Genomic DNA, 24,521 nt, shown 5'->3' with positions numbered 1-24,521 from the left:
CCCCTGTCAGCCGGCTGGGCGGGAGCCGGCGGAGGGCCGGGCGGGCGCCGGCGGCGGCCGGCGGAGGGGCCGGGCGGGGCTCTGCTACCCCCCCCCCCCTACCTCCCCCCTGTCAGCCGGCTGGGCGGGAGCCGGCGGAGGGGCCGCAGGGGGCTCCGCTGCCCTCCTGTCAGCCGGCGGAGGGGCCGCAGGGGGCTCCGCTGCCCTCCTGTCAGCCGGCCGGGCGGGCGCCGGCGGAGGGGCCGCAGGGGCTCCGCTGCCCTCCTGTCAGCCGGCCGGGCGGGCGCCGAAAGACCTTGTGCGTGGTCTCTTTGGTGTTTCTGAGCTCATTAAAAGGCGACTGTAAAAGAAGCGCGGCGCTGACAGAACAAAATCAACTGGTGTCTCATTTACTTTTGTGTGGTAGGATTTCTTCCCTTCCAGGGCTTCAAGATCATATAAATTGCACTAGATACAATCTCGTATTACTTCGTTCCCCCCCACCCCTACCCCACCCCCATTCCCACATCTACTCGCATCCCCTCCCCCACCGCAAGCCTGCTCCCCCAGTGTGAAATATTGCAATTCCAAGGTATACATCATACTGAATGCATAGTCGAGCAATGCGGCCAAAAGCAAACAAATTACGAACCGATGCTTGTGTTTACGATACAGGAGGCAAATACCCCAAATCTGACGAGAAAACGGCATTAGGATTAATATGAAGTCGATCCGCTCGTGACAAAGCTCTCCCGACAGCTGGTGTTGTGGAACCACAGACTGACGCCCATCCGACTCACGCGGCAGCTGAGGCCTGTGGCTCCACGGCCGTGCGGCGTCACGACACGTGGCCTGGCCTTGCGAATCTGTAAGCTGAAGATGGAATGCAGATTATTTGCTGCCAGGATAACGTTCCCAGCTGGGTAACTGATCTGATTACGAAACGGTTACAGGGGCGACCAAAGCGGCCTGGTGGAGGGAGTCGTCATTGAGAGCAGAACTGATCACAAGCGAGGGTGAGGAATGACTCCGGGATGTGGGGATGACTTTGCGCTGCACTAGTTTTAATGTTAATGTATTTCCAACTCCGTTCCACTTTGTGTTTGCCGGTTCATCAAACGAGCGACTTCGTGTTACGTCATGCCACGCCGTGACTTATCGTTGAAGCGCCAAGGGTCTTTCGTGTCCTGAGGAGCTTTAATTGGTTTGAGCAGTGCCGTCACTGTCTGCTGTGCACAGCCGTCACTGTCTGCTGCGCGTGGCCGGCTTAGTACGGCGCTGGTGCAGCGTCCCATGTCTACCCGTCACTGTCTGCCCCGCGTCTACACGTCCCGTGTCGCGCCCCATGTCTACCCGTCACTGTCTGCCCCGCGTCTACCCGTCCCGTGTGCTGCCCCATGTCTAGCCGTCAGTGTCTGCCCCGCGTCTACCCGTCCCGTGTACGGCCCCATGCCGGCCCGGTATTGTCGGCCCCGCGTTCAGCCGTCACCGTCTGCGATGCGCAGCCGGCTGAGCACGGTGCTGGTGCAGCGCGGCACGCTACGGCGCGGCGCCGTGCTGGTGTCGGGTGGCTGCTGGGCCCGCGTGCGCGCCATGTTCGACGACGCCGGCCTGCCGGTGCAGCGCGCGCTGCCCAGCAGCCCGGTCGAGGTGCTGGGCTGGCGCGAGCTGCCCTCGGCCGGACAGACCGTGCTCGAGGTCCACTCTGAGGTCAGTTGTCCGGCCGCTCGGCCGGCCCTGCGCGCGCAGGCCGGCTCTCATGTACTCATGCGACGGCGCTCCGCTCTACAGACGGGGGGTGGTTCCCACCTTCTTACTGGGTGCTGTATACTGTTTTACCCGAGTTAGCAATAGTTGTGCCATTGGAGCTTTGCCGTATTTATTTCAGCGCTCTTTATGTGGAATCTCGTACATTTGACACTCGAGGGGATTGGATTGATGCTGTCGGTGTATAAATTCGTGGATCACTAAAAGGTGTAAATGTTGATATGATTTGTCTGTAACAATGTGGCGAGTGCTGAGCTCGCGTCCCCGCTCGGGGTACCTTACATCGTGCAATTACACGGAATGTATGTCCTCTCCAAAACGTGCCACCATTGAAACCCTTGTCGGCAGCCACATGCAATGGTTACATTTGGCTCACCAGCGAGTGGCTCTGCCATCGATGACTGAGTTTGTGCTGGGCTGCAGCGCCAGGCCAGGGAGGTGGTGGGGTGGCGCCAGAGCCAGGAGTCCCACCGCAAGGCACAGGACAATCAGCTGGCCGCCCAGCAGAAGCTGGAGGCGCATCTGGCGGAGTACCGCGCGGCACGCCAGGAGCGGCTCCAGAAGGGTCTGAGGTGAGGGCGGCTCCGACACACGGTGTGCACAAGCACTTAGAACACTGCGGCGGCCAGCCAAATAGTGCCATTTGTGGATATAGTGCGGGGCCCACGCCTTCCATCTGCCTGTGTATTGGCATAATCACACAGCCAATTTAATGGAATGGCATTGACGGATGGCATACAATGTGCTCAAAAATTAAAGGGAATGTTTCGCTACAACACTTAACCCCGATATTTTGAAGTGTGTGGTGGAGCCTAACGTGATTGCACAGGTTCGTGCTCCCAGCTGACATGAAGTGGCCGGACCTTATTTGTCAATGATTCACCGACAAACAGAAAAAGAACATATACAGCGGGTTAGGACGCGGAGGAAGAGATTAAAACCCCCAATGCAGATGGAGCTTGTCGCCTGCTTTTCTTCACATCGCTTCTGTGAAGGACCGCATATGCCTAAAGTTAACGCCTGCAACGTCACCGAACAAATCCCGATGGGAGTGTGCCGTGCCCGTTCCGAGCGTGCGTTGCGCCCGTTCCGAGCGTGCGTTATGACCGTTCCGAGCGAGCGTTGTGACCATTCCCAGCTCGCATTGTGACCGTTCCGGACATGCGTCGTGACGGTGCCGGGCGTGCGTTGTGGCCGTTCCGAGCGTGCGTTGTGACCGTTCCGAGCGCGTGCGTTGTCACTGTTCCGTGCGTGCATTCCTGGCAGCCGTGACTGTAGCGAGCGGCCTTTTGGGGTCATGGAGTCGATTTATATCCGTTTTGCATGACGCGATTTTCACATGCACCCAGTTTTTGTGGTGTATCCTATTTGGGCTGCTTGGAGAATTATTTTCTTGCCGAACAGGTTCAACGTGAGGTCGAAGGGTCCTCGGAAAAAAGAGGCAACCGATCAGCACTCGGGCCCCACCCTCTCCATCGTGGTGAAAGGTGAGCAGTTTGTCAATGAGGTCGTGTGGTGGCGCGTTGTTTTCCACGCGTTGGTGAGCTTCGGACACGCTGCTCGTTTTCATTTATCATGCAAGTCTGGTACCTTGGCTTTGCTCCGGTTAATGTTGTGGTGCATATGGCCGACTGGTGCTAGACACGTTGCTCTCTGTGTTTGGCGTGCAGGGGACGTGGACGGCTCGGTGGAGGCGATCCTGGACGTGCTGGACACTTACCACGAGCCGGAGGTGCGGCTGGACGTGCTGCACTACGGCGTCGGCGCCGTCACTGAGAGCGACATCAGCATCGCGCAGATGTTCAACGGTGATAGCACGGAACTCGACAGACTCGTGCGGGCATGCCGCTGAACCGGCTCTGACTCTTGTGGGCATGTCGCTGAATCGACTCTGATTCGTGCGGGCATGCCGCTGATCCGGCTCTGATTCGTGCGGGCATGCCGATGAACCGGCTCTGATTCGTGCAGGCATGTCACTGAACCGGCTCTGACTCGTGTGGGCATGTCGCCGAACTGACTGACTCGTGCGGATATGCCGATGAACCGGCTCTGACTCTTGCGGGCATGTCGCTGAACCGGCCCTGATTCGTGCAGGCATGCCACTGAACCGGCTCTGACTCGTGTGGGCATGTCGCTGAACTGACTGACTCGTGCGGACATGCCGATGAACCGGCTCTGACTCTTGCGGGCATGCCGCTGAACCGGCTCTGACTCTTGCGGGCATGCCGCTGAACTGGCTCTGACTCGTGTGGGCATGTCGCTGAACTGACTGACTCGTGCGGACATGCCGATGGACCGGCTCTGATTCGTGCAGGCATGCCGCTGAACCGTCTCTGACTCATGTGGGCATGTTGCTGAACCGGCTGACTCGTGCGAACATGCCGATGAACCAGCTCTGACTCGTTTAGACATGTCGCTGAATCGGCTCTGACCCGTGCGGAAATGCCGATGAACCGGCTCTGACTCATGTGGGCATGTTGCTGAACCGGCTATGACTCGTGCGGACATGCCGATGAACCGGCTCTGACTCGTGCGGACATGCCGATGAACCGGCTCTGACTCGTGCGGATATGCCGACGAACCGGCTCTGACTCGTGCGGACACGTCGCAGTCGTGGCAGTAGCGGCCAGCCTTGCTAGCTAGGCGTTCTTACTTGTAATAAAACTAGAGGAAATTGCACCAAGCCATGGAATACTGGGAAAAAGAGCACTGTTTTTGGCGATAACGCTATGTCTTTTTGCCATAGGCCGTGGCATCTACCGCTTGTAAAGGAAATAATTTTGCGTGCGTGTAGTGCAAGCTTTAATTGGTGCAAAGTCTATTACGCCCATCAGTTTCAGCGAACCCATGTTTGTTTTTTCAACTGTGGACAATTGCGTTAGACGGCAGGAACCCCGTTCATCATCGCCGCCGTGAAATTCGTCAGCAAGCGTGACGCCGCGGGCAGGTGTCGTGTACGGCTTCAACGTGGAGGTGTCGGCCGAGGTGGCCGCGCTCGCGCACGCCTCCAACACGCCCGTCCGCCTGCTGAACGTCATCTACCGACTGGTGGACGACGTACGAGAGGAGATCAACCAGCGCATGCCGGTCACGGATGTGGAGGAGGTGATCGGTGAGAGACTCAGGATGTAGAAAAGTGATCTGGGTGAAGAACTCAGGGTGTGGAGAAGGTGATCGGTGAGACCCATGGCATGGAGGTGTTCGGTGAGAGACCCAGGGCATGGAGGTGTTCGGTGAGAGACCCAGGGCATGGAGGTGTTCGGTGAGAGACTCAGGGCATGGAGGTGTTCGGTGAGACCCAGGGCAGGGAGGTGTTCGGTGAGAGACTCAGGGCATGGAGGTGTTCGGTGAGAGACTCAGGGCATAGAGGTGTTCGGTGAGAGACTCAGGGCATGGAGGTGATCGGTGAGACCCAGGGCAGGGAGGTGTTCGGTGAGAGACTCAGGGCATGGAGGTGTTCGGTGAGAGACTCAGGGCATAGAGGTGTTCGGTGAGAGACTCAGGGCATGGAGGTGTTCGGTGAGACCCAGGGCAGGGAGGTGTTCGGTGAGAGACTCAGGGCATGGAGGTGTTCGGTGAGAGACTCAGGGCATGGAGGTGATCGGTGAGACCCAGGGCAGGGAGGTGTTCGGTGAGAGACCCAGGGCATGGAGGAGGTGTTCGGTGAGGGGCCCGGTACATGGAGGAGGTGTTTGGTGAGAGACTCAGGGCATGGAGGTGTTCGGTGAGAGACCCAGGGCATGGAGGTGTTCGGTGAGAGACCCAGGTCGTGGAGGAGGTGTTCGGTGAGAGACTCAGAGTGTAGATGTGATTGGTGAGAGACTCAGAGTGCAGATGTGATTGGTGAGAGACTCAGAGTGTAGATGTGATTGGTGAGAGACTCAGAGTGTAGATGTGATTGGTGAGAGACTCAGAGTGTAGATGTGATTGGTGAGAGACTCAGAGTGCAGATGTGATTGGTGAGAGACTCAGAGTGCAGATGTGATTGGTGAGAGACTCAGAGTGTATGTGATTGGTGAGAGACTCAGAGTGCAGATGTGATTGGTGAGAGACTCAGAGTGCAGATGTGATTGGTGAGAGACTCAGAGTGCAGATGTGATTGGTGAGAGACTCAGAGTGTAGATGTGATTGGTGAGAGACTCAGAGTGTAGATGTGATTGGTGAGAGACTCAGAGTGTAGATGTGATTGGTGAGAGACTCAGAGTGCAGATGTGATTGGTGAGAGACTCAGAGTGCAGATGTGATTGGTGAGAGACTCAGAGTGTAGATGTGATTGGTGAGAGACTCAGAGTGTAGATGTGATTGGTGAGAGACTCAGAGTGTAGATGTGATTGGTGAGAGACTCAGAGTGTAGATGTGATTGGTGAGAGACTCAGAGTGTAGATGTGATTGGTGAGAGACTCAGAGTGCAGATGTGATTGGTGAGAGACTCAGAGTGTAGATGTGATTGGTGAGAGACTCAGAGTGTAGATGTGATTGGTGAGAGACTCAGAGTGTAGATGTGATTGGTGAGAGACTCAGAGTGCAGATGTGATTGGTGAGAGACTCAGAGTGCAGATGTGATTGGTGAGAGACTCAGAGTGTAGATGTGATTGGTGAGAGACTCAGAGTGTAGATGTGATTGGTGAGAGACTCAGAGTGTAGATGTGATTGGTGAGAGACTCAGAGTGTAGATGTGATTGGTGAGAGACTCAGAGTGCAGATGTGATTGGTGAGAGACTCAGAGTGTAGATGTGATTGGTGAGAGACTCAGAGTGCAGATGTGATTGGTGAGAGACTCAGAGTGCAGATGTGATTGGTGAGAGACTCAGAGTGCAGATGTGATTGGTGAGGGACGCAGCTGGCCGCGACCTGAGGGACCGACGTGTCGCCGTCCCGGTGTACGTCATACGGTAATGGGCCGCACGCTCGCGGCGCTGATGAGGCCCATGCATCAGACACAGGGCACGATGTATGTGTTGAGCCGGTCAGGCTGTGGCGTAGGTATGATCAGGCCCTTGATGTAGGTATGATCAGGTCCGTGTGCCGCGGATAAGCCACGTCGGCGTGCGGCCATATGTGTTGAGCCGGACAGGCTTTGGTGTAGGTATGATCAGGTCCGTGATGTAGGCATGATCAGGGCTCTAATGTAGGTATGATCAGGCCCTTGATGTAGGTATGATCAGGCCCTTGATGTAGGTATGATCAGGCCCGTGATGTAGGCATGATCGGCCCTTGATGTAGGTATGATCAGGCCCTTGATGTAGGTATGATCAGGCCCGTGATGTAGGCATGATCAGGCCCTTGATGTAGGTATGATCAGGCCCGTGATGTAGGCATGATCAGGCCCTTGATTTAGGTATGATCAGGCCCGTGATGTAGGTATGATCAGGCCCGTGTGTAGGTATGATCAAGCCCGTGTGCCGCGGATAAGCCACGTCGGCGTGCGGCGATATCTGTGTGTTCGTGTGCGGTGAATTGGATTGGTTTGGCCCGTGCACGACAGGCTATTCTTGCCACCCTGCCCTTTATTCGACAGGTGAGGCGAACGTTTTGCAGGAATTCATTGTCACTGAGAAGAAGCACAAGATCCCTGTGGCGGGCTGCAGATGCGTGAAAGGCCTGCTCAAGAAATCCGAGAAATACCGACTAGTGCGCGAAGGAGAGACAATACATGAAGGTACAATATTTTCCTGCGATTTAACGTACTTAGTCTGTTACATTCTAAACCGGTGGTTAAAGAATAAATATTTGCGCCTAATTATATAGGTCACTCAATATAATATAATAGGTCACTTAACTAGAGCTTGGTGCTGTTTAATCGCACTGCCCGTCAAACCAAATAGACGATATGGCTCATGCTGAATAATATTGCTGCCAAAGCGACGATTGACAAGGTGCATAATTTTGAAGGCACCATTCCGACCATGCCGCATGGATGAATGTATCGGAGGTCCATCTGCTAACTAAGCATAGCTTGCTGTAAAGACCGCGACCCCCACCACCTCACTATAGCAATCCCGGCACAGTCGGCACCACCCGTCAGAAGACTGTAGCCTGCCAGGCAGTGCTGCGATGCGGCTGTCCATAGCCCGGCGCTCTCAAGAGCTGGCACATGGCCTGTATTGGAATGCGATCACGTAAACCCTGGCCACACACTAGTCAGCGTCCGACGCCGTTCTGAGCTACGTGGGCGCACCGGGCTGCTGGGCGTAGTTTTTGTTTTGCCGAGACGCACTCGGGGACTGATTGTGCCGATCTCACGACCCCGGCACGTCGCAGACCTAAAGGCCGAGAGCACAGCCGCACCAGAGGCTGGTGCCGGTGGGCTGTATGGCCTCAATGCAACGGTGCCGCGTTGTCGGCAGGCGCCATGGCCTCGATGCGACACCTGAAGAATGAGGTCGACACCATCAAGAAGGACGTGGAGTGCGGCCTGATGCTGGCCGACACGGAGGTGCGCTTCGAGCCGGGTGATACGCTCATCTGCTACCGAACCGTGCAGCGAGAGCAGACCACCAACTGGGACGCGGGCTTCTAGGCATCGTGCCGCTGCCCGGGCTGCCAGCGGGGCGGGTCATGTGATGTGTGACTTGTGGATCAAGTCGCCTGATGTCCCGCAGAGATGAAATGATGATGATTGTAGATGCTCCGTTCGCTTGATACTTGACGTTCGGCGGAGAAATATACGCCTGACGATGATCTCCGAGTTCCGTGTTTATGTACGACTCACTGAGATAGGTTACCTGTGGCTATGGTCTCTGAAGGGTTCCGCGTTTAGGTACGACTCACTGATTTAGGTTACATGCGGTTATGGTTTCTGAAGGGTTCCGTGTCTAGGTACGACTCACTGACTTAGGTTATCTGTGGCTACGGTCTCTGGCGGATTCCGTATTTAGGTACGACTCACTGACTTAGGTTACCTGTGGCTATGGTCTGAAGGGTTCCGTGTTTAGGTACGACTCACTGACTAAGGGCGGTTGTGGTAGTAACGCGTGAAGCACCGCTTATAGACCGCGATAACCGACTGAAACGAGTCAACTTCACCTTGAATTAAAGCGCATAAATAAGTCCTTGAGCGCAAGCGATATGGTTACGCATCACGTCCCCAACCGTTCAGTATGTACGGCCTTGAAGGTCGACTTATTCAGTACTTCGTAAAGGGAAAATAGTGCTGATTCTCCCATATACTGCCAGGAGGGATGCATACTGTAACCCCGCCACAACCCAGCTGAAGAACCATTAGTTGCAGGAGGCGGCGAAAATTTTGCTATTGTACTGTGTGCCCATCAGTTCAGACATGCCCCGGGTTCGACGAAATTCGGCGAAAAATTGGCCGCGTGAATGTGGCGGAAAACGGCATGTAATGGCACTAACCCCAGACGAAGAGAACTCTGGGAGGGGGCACCGAGGTATCCGTTGTCAGTCATGTCACCGTATGCTGTCAGTTCCAAGTTGGCGCTGAGTTTAGTCAGCGCCAGCGGAGTGCGTGGGTGCCTGCCGCTAGATCTGTGTGAAACTCTGCCCCAGCATACGTGAATCGCACGTACGCTGGGCCAGGACCGCTTTGCGCGACACGTGGGTTCGCTAGTTCGCTGGAACCATTCAATTTCCATGTGTTCCACTTTATTGCTGTCATGCTGGCTGATTCAAATTAGACTGTTTGTCAAGCTTCGGTCGCCATTTTCCAGCCTTCTCCCGGACGCAGCCGATGCCGCCACGCTCACAAGGGCGTACACCGGTGTGTCCGCTAATGGTCAGAATGTTCGTGTGGCGGCAGCACGTCGTCTGCGTGGACACTGACAGCCAATGGCTACTTGGTTTTCTTAACGATTTCCTTCACTAATAACGGAGTGCGTGTGTTCGGGCCAGCCTCAGCAATGACCCGGGACCCAGCCACGTCTGTTGCGCCGCCCGGCCACGTTCACGTATGTGCCCAGCATGTCCCACGCCGCGGCCAGCTCAGTGAGTTTACAGATACGGGAGCACAGCTAGCTCGGTGTATATGCAGATACAGGATTAACGAGGGCACAGCCAGACCAGATCGGTGCACAAAGCTCCAGAATGTCACGCAAGACAACTGGTAAATTAGGGTGCTGAACACACGCATAACGCTCGACATCCCACGCTTCCCTCACTGGTGGCAGGGCCCAACGAACGCAGCGTTCGCATTCTCCACAGGGCTGCATTCGCCAGGACGGCTAGGCACCGACACTCGTGGGCGTTTGCATCACCGCGGGGTGCGGCTCGTTGACAACTCGTGGATCAATCTCGTGTACCGCCTGCGCGTGAGATAATACAAAATTGCTAACGAGCTTAACGACTTACAACGAGCATGTCTATAATGCTACACGCACACTTGCAAAAACATTTTAAGCATAACTGAACAAGCTGGTCAATTTGCATATGAAGCCTACAAGCGCGGAATATGGTATTGCTATAAGCGTTGTTATATGTCACTGGGGGCCGCTGGAAGCACTGGGCACCATGACTGCTTTGTGTATTTCCATGGCTGATTTGTTCGCCAAAGGGAACTTGCCAGATTTACCCAGACAGCGGTTCTTTGTTCAAGCAAGGCTGCTGACTATGTCCGATCAGCGCCAAACCACGACTCCAAGCCGGCCCGGACAAGCAGACGGAGAGACATCCCCGAAGTTTGTCCCACGTGACTGCCAATAAATAAGTACGAGAATATACGTGCCCGTAAAACTGCTCCAGCCGCTTGGCAGACCGCTGCTGGAGGGAGATTAGGGCCGAGCTCGCCGCCTCCGTCGTTGCGGACTGGTCTGCAGCCGGCGCCGCGCCGCCGCGCCGCGCCGCGCCGCGCCGCGCCGCGCCGCCCGCCGCGCCCGCTCCGTTGTACCGTCGTCTGACTAGTGGGTGGGCGCGCCGCCCGGCGCGCAGCCGGCCGCCGCTCAGGGCTCGTCGCCGCCCTCCGCACCGTACGGCTCCGGCTCGGCCTCGGCCGGCTCCCACTTGTCAAGCTCGAACGAGAAGCGTCGCTCGCCACCGACGGCGCCGCGCTCAGCCGGCGGCGAGTCGGCGCCGGCTGCCGACGCCGCTGCCGCAGCGCCCTCCACCGGCTCCGGCTCCTCCTGCTCGGGTGTCAGCTGCCGCTCCACATCACACTGCGCCGGACACTCGAAGTGCACGCAGTGGAACACCTGCGGCCGCCGGCGCAGCGTCACACACGGAGACCATGGACAGACGGTGGACCGCCGCCAGGACCGGACAGCCGACATACGCCGAGGTGTACCACGCACGAGGCACACACACGCACGCACGCACGCACGCACGCACACCACGGGTGCCAGGATGGGCGCTATTGTGTTCAGGCGCAGTCGGCGATATACAGACGACTTGCGCTGCAGTATGTGAAGGCGTTGTGGAACACAGTAGCTGGATGTGTGACAGATGTGTGGAGGCGACTGGACGGTACAGCGCTGTCTGCCGACCTGGAGCACCACTTGCCTGTCCCGCCGGCATCGGTACGGCCCAGCCATCACACATATGTCCAATGATCAACGCGCCAATCACAATGTCACAGCACAGACGCCAACGTGAAGGGTGCGGGTAGGAAACCGGTGGTCTCGTATGAATGTCAAGCCGACAGGTGACAATGCATGGCACACGCGCCCCCGGCTTCCGTTGACGGTGGGCGGACACAGTTACACCAAACGGCTGGATCCGAGCCTGGCGAGCGGTGATGAAGCTGCAAACTGAACAAACGAGACGCAAGCGCGGCTGCCCCGCCGGATCCATGGATCCCCTGGTGTGCGCCGCTGGGGCCTCCCCTCCACCTCACCTCGTTGGCCGAGTTTCTGGTGCCGACGATGCGGATGAAGACGACCGGCCGGCGCCGGAACGTGACCACCTGCCAGGAGCGGCACAGCGAGCGGGACCGGTCGCACACCGTCGTCCAGTCGCGCTGGTTGGTCGACACTTCGATGTAATAGCCGTACGTACGGTCGTCGCAGTCCCAGAGCAGCAGCCTGGAACGGAGCGGCGGGCGCGTTACGCCACACCGACCCGGGGAGGGGGGGGGGGGGGGGGGGGGGCGGGGGCGGCACACGCGCCGCTGAGGGTCGGGCCGAGGCGGCGGCCGCACCGCGACGTCGGCGCCAGTCACCGCGCGCTGCGCCCACGAGCTCAGGTCACGCCGGAGACGGGAGCCCATGGGACAGGGTGTGACTGGCATGACCGACGCGTCGAGCAGGCCGCCGGCCGGGGGCGGCGGCTCACCTCATGCTGTCCAGCAGGAGAGACTGGGCTCACCTCATGTTGTCCAGCAGGAGAGGCTGGGCTCACCTCATGCCATCCAGCAGGAGAGGCCGGGCTCACCTCATGCTGTCTAGCAGGAGAGACTGGGCTCATCTCATGCTGTCCAGCAGGAGAGACTGGGCTCACCTTATGTTGTCCAGCAAGAGAGGCTGGGCTCACCTCATGTTGTCCAGCAGGAGAGGCCGGGCTCACCTCATGCTGTCCAGCAGGAGAGGCTGGGCTAACCTCATGCTGTCCAGCAGGAGAGGCTGGGCTCCCCTCATGCCACCCAGCAGGAGAGGCCGGGTTTACCTCATGCTGTCCAGCAGGAGAGACTGGGCTCACTTCATGCTGTCCAGCAGGAGAGACTGGGCTCACCTTATGTTGTCCAGCAAGAGAGGCTGGGCTCACCTCATGTTGTCCAGCAGGAGAGGCCGGGCTCACCTCATGCTGTTCAGCAGGAGAGGCTGGGCTAACCTCATGCTGTCCAGCAGGAGAGGCTGGGCTCCCCTCATGCCACCCAGCAGGAGAGGCCGGGTTTACCTCATGCTGTCCAGCAGGAGAGACTGGGCTCACTTCATGCTGTCCAGCAGGAGAGACTGGGCTCACCTCATGCCATCCAGCAGGAGAGGCCGGGCTTACCTCATGCTGTCCAGCAGGAGAGGCTGGGCTTACCTCATGCTGTCCAGCAGGAGAGGCTGGGCTCACCTCATGCTGTCCAGCAGGAGAGACTGGGCTCACCTCATGCTGTCCAGCAGGAGAGGCTGGGCTCACCTCACGCTGTCCAGCAGGAGAGACTGGGCTCACCTCATTCTGTCTAGCAGGAGGGGCTGGGCTCACCTCGTGCTATCCAGCAGGAGAGGCTGGGCTCCCCTCATGCTGTCCAGCAGGAGAGGCTGGGCTCCCCTCATGCTGTCCAGCAGGAGAGGCTGGGCTCATCTCATGCTGTCCAGCAGGAGGGGTTGGGCTCACCTCATGCTGTCCAGCAGGAACGGCTGGCCCAGCTGCACCACCACGCTGCCGCTGCCCAGCTGGTGGCACGTGTAGCCGTGGTCCCAGTCGTACTTGTCCGTGTCACCGTTGAGCAGGGCGTGGCGGCTCCGGGACACGCCCTCGATCACCATGGCCGAGCGCTGCAGCGTGGCCTCGTTCTCGCGCGGCACTGGCGGCGCGCGCCGGCCAGTGTTAGCAGTGCAGGCGCCGACACGCACCAGCGGCTGGCTCGGCGGACATCGACGGTGGCCCGGTCGGGGGTGGCACCTCCAGCCCACCGTGGAATACGTAACGTCACAAGCGGACTCAACGACAGGAACAAACTGTCGGCGCGTGAGGACCAGACGATCTGCTGCGCTCCACACGGGAGCGCCAGCGCCCATGCAGCGGCGGGCAGCCGTCCGCGGCGGCAGAGCGCCACTCACCGATCAGGCCGTTCTCCACCGGCTCCGGGTGGGTGCAGTAGGACGCCTCCAGCGACACCAGGTGGAACATGCGGTTTACCGTGTTGTTGGTGCCCACTACGCGGATGGATCTGCGGCCAGCCGCGACACCCAGGGCGGGTCAGCACCGGAGCCACAGCCGGGCGTCAGACGGGAACTCCAACCACAGGGACGGGCGCCGTCGCCTCGTTAACGCGCGTGCAATACGCGCGGCACATGTCCAGCTGAACACGCTGCCCCGGTAGGACGGTACGAAACACAACCTTAAGGAGATAACAGCTGATGCCTGGGCATAGTGCAATTAGCTTTAGTGAGAATCATGCAACAGCTCTGGGCGACCTGGGCAATCACTCCTCAGGTCAGTAACAAGCCAGTGAGGTCGGTCCGTGTGACCTGAGCAGCGTCAGTGAGGTCGGTCCGTGTGACCTGAGCAGTGTCAGTGAGGTCGGTCCATGTGACCTGATCAGTGTCAGTGAGGTCGGTCCGTGTGACCTGATCAGTGTCCGTGAGGTCGGTCCATGTGATCTGAGCAGCGTCAGTGAGGTCGGTCCGTGTGACCTGAGCAGCGTCAGTGAGGTCGGTCCATGTGACCTGATCAGTGTCAGCGAGGTCGGTCCGTGTGACCTGATCAGTGTCAGTGAGGTCGGTCCGTGTGATCTGAGCAGCGTCAGTGAGGTCGGTCCGTGTGACCTGAGCAGCGTCAGTGAGGACGGTCCGTGTGACCTGAGCAGTGTCAGTGAGGTCGGTCCATGTGACCTGATCAGTGTCCGTGAGGTCGGTCCGTGTGATCTGAGCAGCGTCAGTGAGGTCGGTCCGTGTGACCTGAGCAGCGTCAGTGAGGTCGGTCCATGTGACCTGATCAGTGTCAGTGAGGTCGGTCCGTGTGACCTGAGCAGTGTCCGTGAGGTCGGTCCATGTGACCTGATCAGTGTCAGTGAGGTCGGTCCGTGTGATCTGAGCAGTCAGCAGCGAGGTCGGTCCGTGTGACCTGAGCAGTGTCAGCGAGGCCGGTCCGTGTGACCTGAGCAGTGTCAGCGAGGTCGGTCCGTGTGACCTGAGCAGTGTCCGTGAGGTCGGTCCGTGTAATCTGAGCAGTGTCAGTGAGGTCGGTCCGTGTAATCTGAGCAGTGTCAGTGAGGTCGGTCCGTGTAATCTGAGCAGTGTCAGCGAGGCCGGTCCGTGTGACCTGAGCAGTGTCAGCGAGGTCGGTCCGTGTGACCTGAGCAGTGTCCGTGAGGTCGGTCCGTGTAATCTGAGCAGTGTCCGTGAGGTCGGTCCGTGTAATCTGAGCAGTGTCAGTGAGGTCGGTCCGTGTAATCTGAGCAGTGTCAGCGAGGCCGGTCCGTGTGACCTGAGCAGTGTCAGCGAGGTCGGTCCGTGTGACCTGAGCAGTGTCCGTGAGGTCGGTCCGTGTAATCTGAGCAGTGTCAGTGAGGTCGGTCCGTGTAATCTGAGCAGTGTCAGTGAGGTCGGTCCGTGTAATCTGAGCAGTGTCAGTGAGGTCGGTCCGTGTGACCTGAGCAGTGTCAGCGAGGTCGGTCCGTGTGACCTGAGCAGTGTCAGTGAGGTCGGTCCGTGTGACCTGAGCAGTGTCAGCGAGGTCGGTCCGTGTGACCTGAGCAGTGTCAGTGAGGTCGGTCCGTGTGACCTGAGCAGTGTCAGCGAGGTCGGTCCGTGTGACCTGAGCAGTGTCAGTGAGGTCGGTCCGTGTGACCTGAGCAGTGTCAGTGAGGTCGGTCCGTGTGACCTGAGCAGCGTCAGTGAGGTCGGTCCGTGTGACCTGAGCAGTGTCAGTGAGGTCGGTCCGTGTGACCTGAGCAGTGTCAGTGAGGTCGGTCCGTGTGACCTGAGCAGTGTCAGTGAGGTCGGTCCGTGTGACCTGAGCAGCGTCAGTGAGGCCGGTCCTGTGACCTGAGCAGTGTCAGTGACGCCGGTCCTGTGACCTGCGCAGCAGTGTCAGTGATGCCGGTCGCGCAGTGGGTGCCGCCCGAGCGCCGCCCCTCTCACCGGACGACGCGGGCCGGGAAGTACAGCGTCTGCCAGCTGCGGCAGTGGTAGCGCGAGTGGTTTACCACGCGCACCCAGTCACACTCGTCCATGGACACCTCGACGCAGTACGAGTACGACCTGGCGGCGAGGGAGGCGCGTTAGCGGAGGGCCGCGGTCACGTGCATCCCCCTTGCCCCGACAGCCGAGGCGCCGGCTGCGTCACGTGAGGTCAGGCTAATACCGCACGTCTATGCAGTTTTCATACCTTAAATAGCTGATCACTGCACTCAAGTTCTTGTGAATGCCTTGCTAACATTCTGACAACTACAAAATGACGTATGGTTAGCACTTACTTTTCAAAAGGGGTCCGCAATAGAATCACTTTAACAGAATACACATACCTGACACAAACCATGGGTTGCCTCATGCCAACTAGTCCAACTCATGATACGAAGCACAGCATGGACAGCAGCCAATGCCTGTGTCTGGGTGCGGGGTTGGACAAAACAAAGCAATAAGACAGAACCTCACCTCATGTCCTTATCCCAAAGCAGCATCTTAACATGGTTTATTATGCATGGCATACCGAGTCTAACTTCGATACAGTTGTCAGCGCCTGAAGCAATAAACACACGCTTTTGTTCAATATAGCCTAAAGCTTATCCCAAGAAATTACCCAACGACAAGCACTAACAAAAACTTCCCGCGGAGCAGACGGCCAACAAAACATTAACAACAATGGCGTAGACGTAAGCTCTATAGACAGCAGCAGCTGTACGGACATCAGCAGTTATATGTGCTGCAATAAATGGGAAGCTTTACATTGCCAAGGCAAAAGCCCAGTGTATCGTGGTTTGGTGAAGCGATCCTGGGGTTCGAATCATTATCACAAACGAAAATCAAGCCAAACAGTCCTCTACCAGGTCTAACAGTCACCACACACCAACAGTCCAAACAGACCCAACAATCATCACACAACTGTCATTACGGACCACCCCGCATCTGCATACAAGGACTCCTTACCCAGGGTCTGTACACCAGCGCTCTTCACAATGTTCGCTATAGCCTGATACGAAAGACTAATGGCATGATTGCACGATCGTCTGGCTTCGCGTCGTGGCATTCTCTGGGGTTACTGATGGCTCGGCGCAGAGTCAAGCGCCGTTGCCCTGGACGGCGGTGGGCCGCCGCCGTCCAGGGGAACGGCGTGGCCTTCTCTGGGTTTGCTGATGGCTCGGCGCAGAGTCCAGCGCCGTTGCCCTGGACGACGGTGGGCCGCCGCCGTCCAGGGTAACGGCGCGGCCTTCTCTGGTTTTAGTGACGGCTCGCCGCAGAGTCCAGCGCCGTTGCCCTGGACGGCGGTGGGCCGCCGCCGTCCAGGGGAACGGCGTGGCCTTCTCTGGTTTTAGTGACGGCTCGCCGCAGAGTCCAGCGCCGTTGCCCTGGACGGCGGTGGGCCGCCGCCGTCCAGGGGAACGGCGTGGCCTTCTCTGGGTTTGCTGATGGCTCGGCGCAGAGTCCAGCGCCGTTGCCCTGGACGACGGTGGGCCGCCGCCGTCCAGGGGAACGGCGCGGCCTTCTCTGGTTTTAGTGACGGCTCGGCGCAGAGTCCAGCGCCGTTGCCCTGGACGGCGGTGGGCCGCCGCCGTCCAGGGGAACGGCGTGGCCTTCTCTGGTTTTAGTGACGGCTCGCCGCAGAGTCCAGCGCCGTTGCCCTGGACGACGGTGGGCCGCCGCCGTCCAGGGGAACGGCGTGGCCTTCTCTGGTTTTAGTGACGGCTCGCCGCAGAGTCCAGCGCCGTTGCCCTGGACGGCGGTGGGCCGCCGCCGTCCAGGGGAACGGAGTGGCCTTCTCTGGGTTTAGTGACGGCTCGCCGCAGAGTCCAGCGCCGTTGCCCTGGACGGCGGTGGGCCGCCGCCGTCCAGGGGAACGGCGTGGCCTTCTCTGGGTTTACTGATGGCTCGGCGCAGAGTCCAGCGCCGTTGCCCTGGACGGCGGTGGGCCGCCGCCGTCCAGGGGAACGGCGTGGCCTTCTCTGGTTTTAGTGACGGCTCGCCGCAGAGTCCAGCGCCGTTGCCCTGGACGGCGGTGGGCCGCCGCCGTCCAGGGGAACGGCGTGGCCTTCTCTGGTTTTAGTGACGGCTCGCCGCAGAGTCCAGCGCCGTTGCCCTGGACGACGGTGGGCCGCCGCCGTCCAGGGGAACGGCGTGGCCTTCTCTGGTTTTAGTGACGGCTCGCCGCAGAGTCCAGCGCCGTTGCCCTGGACGGCGGTGGGCCGCCGCCGTCCAGGGGAACGGAGTGGCCTTCTCTGGGTTTAGTGACGGCTCGCCGCAGAGTCCAGCGCCGTTGCCCTGGACGGCGGTGGGCCGCCGCCGTCCAGGGGAACGGCGTGGCCTTCTCTGGGTTTACTGATGGCTCGGCGCAGAGTCCAGCGCCGTTGCCCTGGACGGCGGTGGGCCGCCGCCGTCCAGGGGAACGGCGTGGCCTTCTCTGGTTTTAGTGACGGCTCGCCGCAGAGTCCAGCGCCGTTGCCCTGGACGGCGGTGGGCCGCCGCCGTCCAGGGGAACGGCGTGGCCTTCTCTGGTTTTAGTGACGGCTCGCCGCAGAGTCCAGCGCCGTTGCCCTGGACGGCGGCGGGCCGCCGCCCGGGCCGCGCGCGCGCGTGCTTACAGGCCTCGTCGATGGTGTGCCGAGTGAAGCCGCGCTCCATGTCGAAGGCGCTCGTCTCGCCGTTGAGCAGGAAGGAGCGCATGTCGCCGCGCACCGTCTGCGCCCCGTGCCGAGCTGTGCACACGTTCTCGTCCGGCACTGACGGCGACCGGTCAGCCCAGGTCAGGCGACGGACCACCGCGTCACGTCAGGTCAGGTCACCTCAGCACCGAACAGGTCAGGTCACAGAGGGGCAGGTGAGGTCAGGTGACATCGGACCACCGCGTCATGTCAGGTCATCACCTCAGCACCGAACAGGTCAGGTCACAGAGGGGCAGGCGAGGTCAGGTGACATCGGACCAGCACGTCCAGTCCAGTCAGCTGAGGGGGACTTACAAGGATAAGGTGAGGTAAAATGACATCAGACCAGGTCGGGGCGACTCGCGACAGGACAGGTCGGACCATGGCAACATGCGGTCAGGTGACATAGGATGGCATCAGGCCCGATCTGGCCTGGCGAGGTAAGATCACGCGTGGTGAGTAAGGTGACGTACGGCCAGGCCAGGCCAGGTCAGATCCGGGCAGATGGGGCCAGCGGACGCCGTGGCGGACGTACTCCGGTGCCGGGTCACCGTCTGGGCATGGCGGCCGGACAACACTCCACTCGCTGGCGCACGCGCTTCCCATGATCAATACGTGCAGGATGCGGGGCGCCGCTCCTGCATGAAACGACACTTGATTTGCAGCTCTCACAATACGACGTACTTGTTCGGAAACGTGAACGCCCCAGTGTTCACGGTACCATCATAGGTGTTACGGGCCGACGGCACCATCCACCACAGGCGGCCGCCGGCCGCGCCGGGGCCTGGAGCCGGGACAGGACCGCGGCCTCGGCCTCGGCCTCGCCGGGTCCGGGCCCGGACTCGGGGTCGGGGCCGACCTCAGCCGGCCGCTACACTCACGCAGACAGCCGCGGTACTTGAGGTCGCGGTCGCGGCTCTCCACCTTGGTCTTGATGGCGTCTAGGATGGCGTCCGAGCTGATGATGTTGGAGGGCCGCACCACGTTCACCAGGTCCTGCGCCAGACCAAGAGGGCCGTCAGCGTGTCTCGCAGACGGTGACAAAGCTCGCCACGGACACCGACCCCCCGCTCGCGCCAAACACTGCGCGACAGGAAGATCTTCAGTGCGTGCAGCCCTCGGAACTGCTGACATCAGCGGTGTCTGACGCTGCTGATGCACCTACCTTGGTGGAATACAAGGCGTGCCAAATTTGGGAACCAAGCATCTTATCATAGCGGGTTCCACGGTTTGTCAATAGCTCTCCCGTCAGCATGAAGTGATATTTTACAGATCAGCACACCTGCATACTGATCAGGGGCGGCGGGACGGACCTGCATCCCAATCAGTTCGTTGGTCAAACCTGCATACCGATAACAAGGGACAGGACATGCATGCATGCTGATGCATGTCCTGTCTCTGGCCAGAGACAGGAGGGTGGCCCTGTATACTGGCCCAGGGCAGCAGGGTAGACCAGTGTATTGGCCAGAGACAAGAGGGTGGCCCTGTATACTGGCCTAGGGCAGGGGGGTAGGCCTGTGTATTGGCCAGAGACAAGAGGGTGGCCCTGTATATGGCCCAGGGCAGGGCAGGGGTAGGCCTGTGTATTGGCCAGAGACAAGAGGGTGGCCCTGTATACTGGCCCAGGGCAGCAGGGTAGGCCTGTGTATTGGCCAGAGACAGGAGGGTGGCCCTGTATACCGGCCCAGGGCAGCAGGGTAGACCTGTGTACTGGCCACAGACAGGAGGACAGACCTACATGCTGGCCAATGGCCGGCGGACGGACCTGCATACTGATCAGAGGTAGACGGACGCTGGCGATCAGCTGGCGGGCGTCCGACTCCGGATTGACGGCCGTCCACTTGCTCACTGCCCGGAAGATATCTACTTCCGGCGCGCAGAACGAGTCTCGAGAGATCACCTCCTTTACACCTTGCTGCAGGCGGACACCCACCAAGGCGTCATCAAGTACTGCGCCACCGTTAAAAAAGGATATTCATTGTCGAGCTATGACCTATTATTGCGCCGCTTGTGGCTCTTTAAAGGTTATAGCGGCATGTGTAAGCACTAGCGTATGAATGCCACATCCGTAGGTGCCAATGGCATATCACTTTGGCCATATTTGAACACATGCATACTTAGCAAATATAGCGGAAGCCACCAGGTGAAACTTTGGTGGGCGAAGAGACCGCCCCAGTCATGGCAGTGGATCAGCCAGGGACATGGCGCCGATGTACCACAGATCGCGACGCTACTCCGACCTTGTGGCGGCGCTGCCAATGATCGCGACGCTGCTCCGACCTTGTGGCGGCGCTGCTACGTGCACCACTCCGGAGTGTGCTCGCCAGGCCTCTCCAGCCTCATGCGGTTCCGTCGCCGGGAGCATACAGCGCGTGCCGGCACTCAGCCGACACAGCGTGTGCCGGCACTCACGGCCGACACAACGCGTGCCGGCACTCACGGTCGACACATGTGCCGGCACTCACGGCAGACACAGCGTGTGCCGGGTACTCACGCTCGACATGCTACAGAAGCTCGGGTGCTGCCAGCACGGACGGCGCGTGCTTGTCCATGAAGCTCTGGCAGACGGCCAAGCAGCGGCCCCTGCCGGTACAGCCAGGCCATGTCGTAGATGACGCATACGTTGCCGGTGCGCACGGCCGCCTCCAGGTACTGCGAGACGGCCTCCTCCAGCTGACAGAAGCCGTACTGGTGCGCCAGGCCCAGCATGTCCAGCACCGTGTCCTCCTGCTGCAACAAGCGGCCAGCGTGAGTAGGGCTGCGCTCGCCGCCGACGGGCCCGGCGGCGCGAAACAGCGAGGTCAGGGTCGGCTGCGACACGCTCACGCCCACCCGGCCACGCACTGGCCCCAGACCCCAGCCAGCTGTCCCGCAGCCACACTGAACGCTGAAACCCAGAGGGTCCGACCAGCAACACGCAACCAACGGTCCAAAGTCTTCGGACGAGCCCGTCCGACTGGGGCTTGTCGTTACTGGAAGTAAACATCCATCGAAAATGTCACTGACTTGACATTCCAATCGCATAGCCCCCCACCCTTACCGTAATTTGTCGATGCCACAAGACAGACTACAACGATAACGATACGATAACGACGATAACGATAGCGATAACGATTATTATTCCATCTGCTCTAAGGACAGCGCCAGATATCGGTGTAGTTTGTCGTCTCGACTGGACTGGGCCGCGGCCGGAGCCGACCCCGGGGGAGACGACCGGCGGCGAGGCGTGCCGAGCCGGCCCGCCGCCACACCGTCAGCAACGCTCACCTTGAGAGCGGCCAGCGACATCTGGCCGGTGTAGATGTACTGGAGCAGCACGCGGAACGGCTCGACGGCGGCGCCGGTCAGCGTCACCTCCTTCTCGCGTGACTCCTTCATGCCGCCAAACAGCAGTGCCCTGGCCGGGGAGACGCGCCATCAAGCGCCGTCCACAGCCGCCGCCGTCAACGCTCACCACTGTCATCAGCACGGTCACACTGCGTCGTCCACGGGCCGCTACCGTCAACACGGTCACACTCCGTCGTCCACGCCCGCCACCATCAGCACGGTCACACTCCGTCGTCCACGGCCGCTACTATCAGCAAGGCCATACACCGTCGTCCACGGCCGCTGCCATCAGCACGGTCACACTCAGCCGTCCACGGCCGCTGCCATCAGCAAGGCCATACACCGTCGTCCACGGCCGCCCGCCATCAGCACGGTCACACTCCGTCGTCCACGGCCGCCATCATCATCCACACTCCATCCAGAGTCGCTGCCATCAACAGTCATCGCCGCCCACAGCTGCTGCCATCACACGGTTACACACGGTCCGATCACCACGACACCGCTGACACGTACTGTGGCCTGCCCGTCCGCCTCCAGACGCGGGTCCCGGACCCGGCTCGACAGGCACAGCCCGGCGCACCGCGGTCTTCCGCTCTACAGCCGACCCCACGGTCCATTTACCTGTATTGTTAACTTACTGGTTTGACATTCCATTGCATAGCCCCCAGCACAACAGTACTTTGTCGAGGGCACATGACAGACTACAACGATAACGATACGAGCCCATGGTCCACCACTTACCTGCACTGTAACGCTGGAGTTTTCAAGATTTCATCATGAAACTTGGATGTTTTCGTGGCGCTATTCGACCCTAAGCAATTTGTGCGGTACACTGGCGCACCAGCAAGCTGACGGTACCACATATAATTGGCAGTCGTTAGTACCGCCGGACCACCAGACCGGGTGGGCGCGGCCGACTCACCTGAAGTACTCGCTGCGGGCGGCCAGCACGGAGCGGTGGGCGCTGAACCGGTGCCCGTCCACCACCAGCACGACGTCGCTGAACTCTTCGGAGCGGCACAGCAGCGCCAGATCCTGCGACAGCTGGCTCACGTGGTCGACCTCGCCGCAGCCACGGCCGGCCGCCACCAGGCCCTGGTGCTGGTCACTCATGGCGGCGCGCCGCTGCCTGGCTCCGGCCGCCGCCCTGTCAGTCAGACCGCGCTCGTCAGCGGTTAGTGGCCTCCCTGCCAGTCAGACCACGCTCGTCAGCGGTCATCGTCAGTGGTCAGTGGCCACCCTGCCAGTCAGACCACGCTCGTCAGCGGTCAGCGGCCTCCCTGCCAGTCAGACCGCGCTCGTCAGCGGTCAGCGGCCGCCCTGCCAGTCAGACCGTGCTCGTCAGCGGTCAGTGGCCGCCCTGCCAGTCAGACCACGCTCGTCAGCGGTCATCGTCAGTGGTCAGCGGCCTCCCTGCCAGTCAGACCGCGCTCGTCAGCGGTCAGCGGCCACCCCGCCAGTCAGGCCGCGCTCGTCAGCGGTCAGCGGCCTCTTGCCAAGCACCAGCCTACCAACACTGGGTGTCAATATTCAACTGTTCTGAAATTAGGTGCTGAGATCAGAGTTATAAATGGGATGAAAAGCTTGTGGTAACCAAGCCATATGTCTCATACAATTCTGCAATCTTTAGTGCAAACTTATGTTCTGGGATCCATCATCCCTTTGATCTGGTTTGTGCCGCCAGCAAACTTTTGGATGCTGACATGTGGCAGGTATATAGCCCTGAGTCGTGATGCTGTGGTGACGTGGCTTGTCTCAGCAGCAAATTTGTGACTAAATGGCCAAGACAGCAAGCTGAACAGGACCTGCCATCACATGGTGTCATCTGGCTCTTAGAAAACTTCGACAAAATTGCTCTTTGAACTGCAGTGGGTTTGAGTTTGAAACAAGCTATGTTTGGTAAACAATAGTTCTAAAGCCATCTCTACCTTACAATACATTCTGAGCAATTATATGTCAATAATTAATGTAAACCTTATTATTTTGCCTCATGCCAAGTATCCTTATCAGTTTGTCTACCTTATCTAAAGCTTTTGCAACATGGCTTACATATCATGCCCATTATACAGGAAGCAACTCTACCAGCCAAGTTCTTAGTTGCTAGTTGTATGTGAAACATCCATATTCCACTACACCAATCTGCAAAGCATACACAAATCCATGTTATAGAATGCACCCTTAGTCCTGTCATCCAATGAACCCAAATTCCTCATTGCAACTGTCACACCAGTTTCAAATACTTAAGGTGTTGCACAACTTCAAGTCTTAGGACCCCTGGCAGTTGCCTTATCCTTAAACTACAGGTGGCACATTATTTGAAGCTCTGGCTTCACAGCTATGTGCAGCTGTTTATGCAGAGTGTGGGATGTACAATGGCAAGCACTTGTATCCATACTAAAGGGAATGTTCTACATTCAGAGGCACTGACCATGCACCATCTGTGATGAAACAGTCATTTATACTATTGGTATGCTTTTAAGGGGGAAAACTGCTGTAGGCAGTTCAATTCTCTGTTAGTAAACATGTTCCTCAATACATCATGATTTCATTGTATCATTTTACCTAGCATACCATTGATTGAGAGCCAACTAGTGGCTGTTATGTCAGGGGACTGAGCTCATGAAAACAGAATGAGCCCCCGGACAATTTTATTATTTCATTTTGCAGGATTTTGATGGCGTTATCATGACATCATGGATGCCAAAGTGTCTTTGATATGCAATTCTTGATGTCCCTTTTCTCATTTTCTTAGATGTGTAGTTCAGAGACAAGATGGGGTTATGTCTTAAGAATGGCAGGATTTGAACAGCACCAGGCTATTTCAGTTCAAAACTCACATAACTGTGGAGCACCCCCCTTTAAGGAAATTGGTCTTTGTGGGTAAAGTGTGTGCTACTATCTGGTGACAGCAATAAACAATCATTTCTACCTTTTGTCACTCCCTGACCTTGAAATGCACCATCCTTGAGCATGTAAAATGCTTCAGTGAGCCATGTGGTGGTGAGTAGGGCATGATAAACATGGAAAGCACCATGGGTAAACCATTTTTAAT

At 58.7% G+C, this 24,521-nt stretch overlaps 2 protein-coding genes across 2 annotated transcripts; one reads left to right on the top strand and one right to left on the bottom strand.

Annotated features, from left to right (window-relative positions):
* Positions 1-932: 932 nt before the first annotated feature.
* On the top strand, positions 933-8,428 carry LOC119097860 (translation initiation factor IF-2, mitochondrial; the record flags this gene model as incomplete). The annotated part of the gene is made up of 8 exons (XM_037221144.1): positions 933-995; positions 1,485-1,689; positions 2,170-2,318; positions 3,151-3,233; positions 3,417-3,554; positions 4,694-4,858; positions 7,265-7,405; positions 8,094-8,428. Coding segments are annotated over 8 exons (1,117 nt in total), but the record flags the coding sequence as incomplete, so codon positions are not given.
* Positions 8,429-9,228: 800 nt separating this feature from the next.
* On the bottom strand, positions 9,229-22,607 carry LOC119096843 (BTB/POZ domain-containing protein 9-like). The gene is given in 15 exon segments (XM_037220182.1): positions 9,229-9,246; positions 10,794-10,889; positions 11,531-11,717; positions 12,958-13,147; positions 13,404-13,513; positions 15,429-15,548; positions 15,942-16,026; positions 18,083-18,220; positions 19,024-19,138; positions 19,908-20,057; positions 20,637-20,666; positions 20,668-20,715; positions 20,717-20,869; positions 21,410-21,539; positions 22,392-22,607. Coding segments are annotated over 15 exon segments (1,761 nt in total). The 5' UTR covers positions 22,583-22,607.
* Between the last annotated feature and the right edge of the window lie 1,914 nt (positions 22,608-24,521).

This window comes from Pollicipes pollicipes, unplaced genomic scaffold (assembly GCF_011947565.3).
Source record: "Pollicipes pollicipes isolate AB1234 unplaced genomic scaffold, Ppol_2.1 Scaffold_1031;HRSCAF=1197_pilon_pilon_pilon, whole genome shotgun sequence".
Classification (NCBI taxonomy): Eukaryota; Metazoa; Arthropoda; class Thecostraca; order Pollicipedomorpha; family Pollicipedidae; genus Pollicipes; species Pollicipes pollicipes.
Note: the sequence above shows the minus strand (reverse complement) of the source record. Positions and strands in the feature narration are given on the sequence as shown.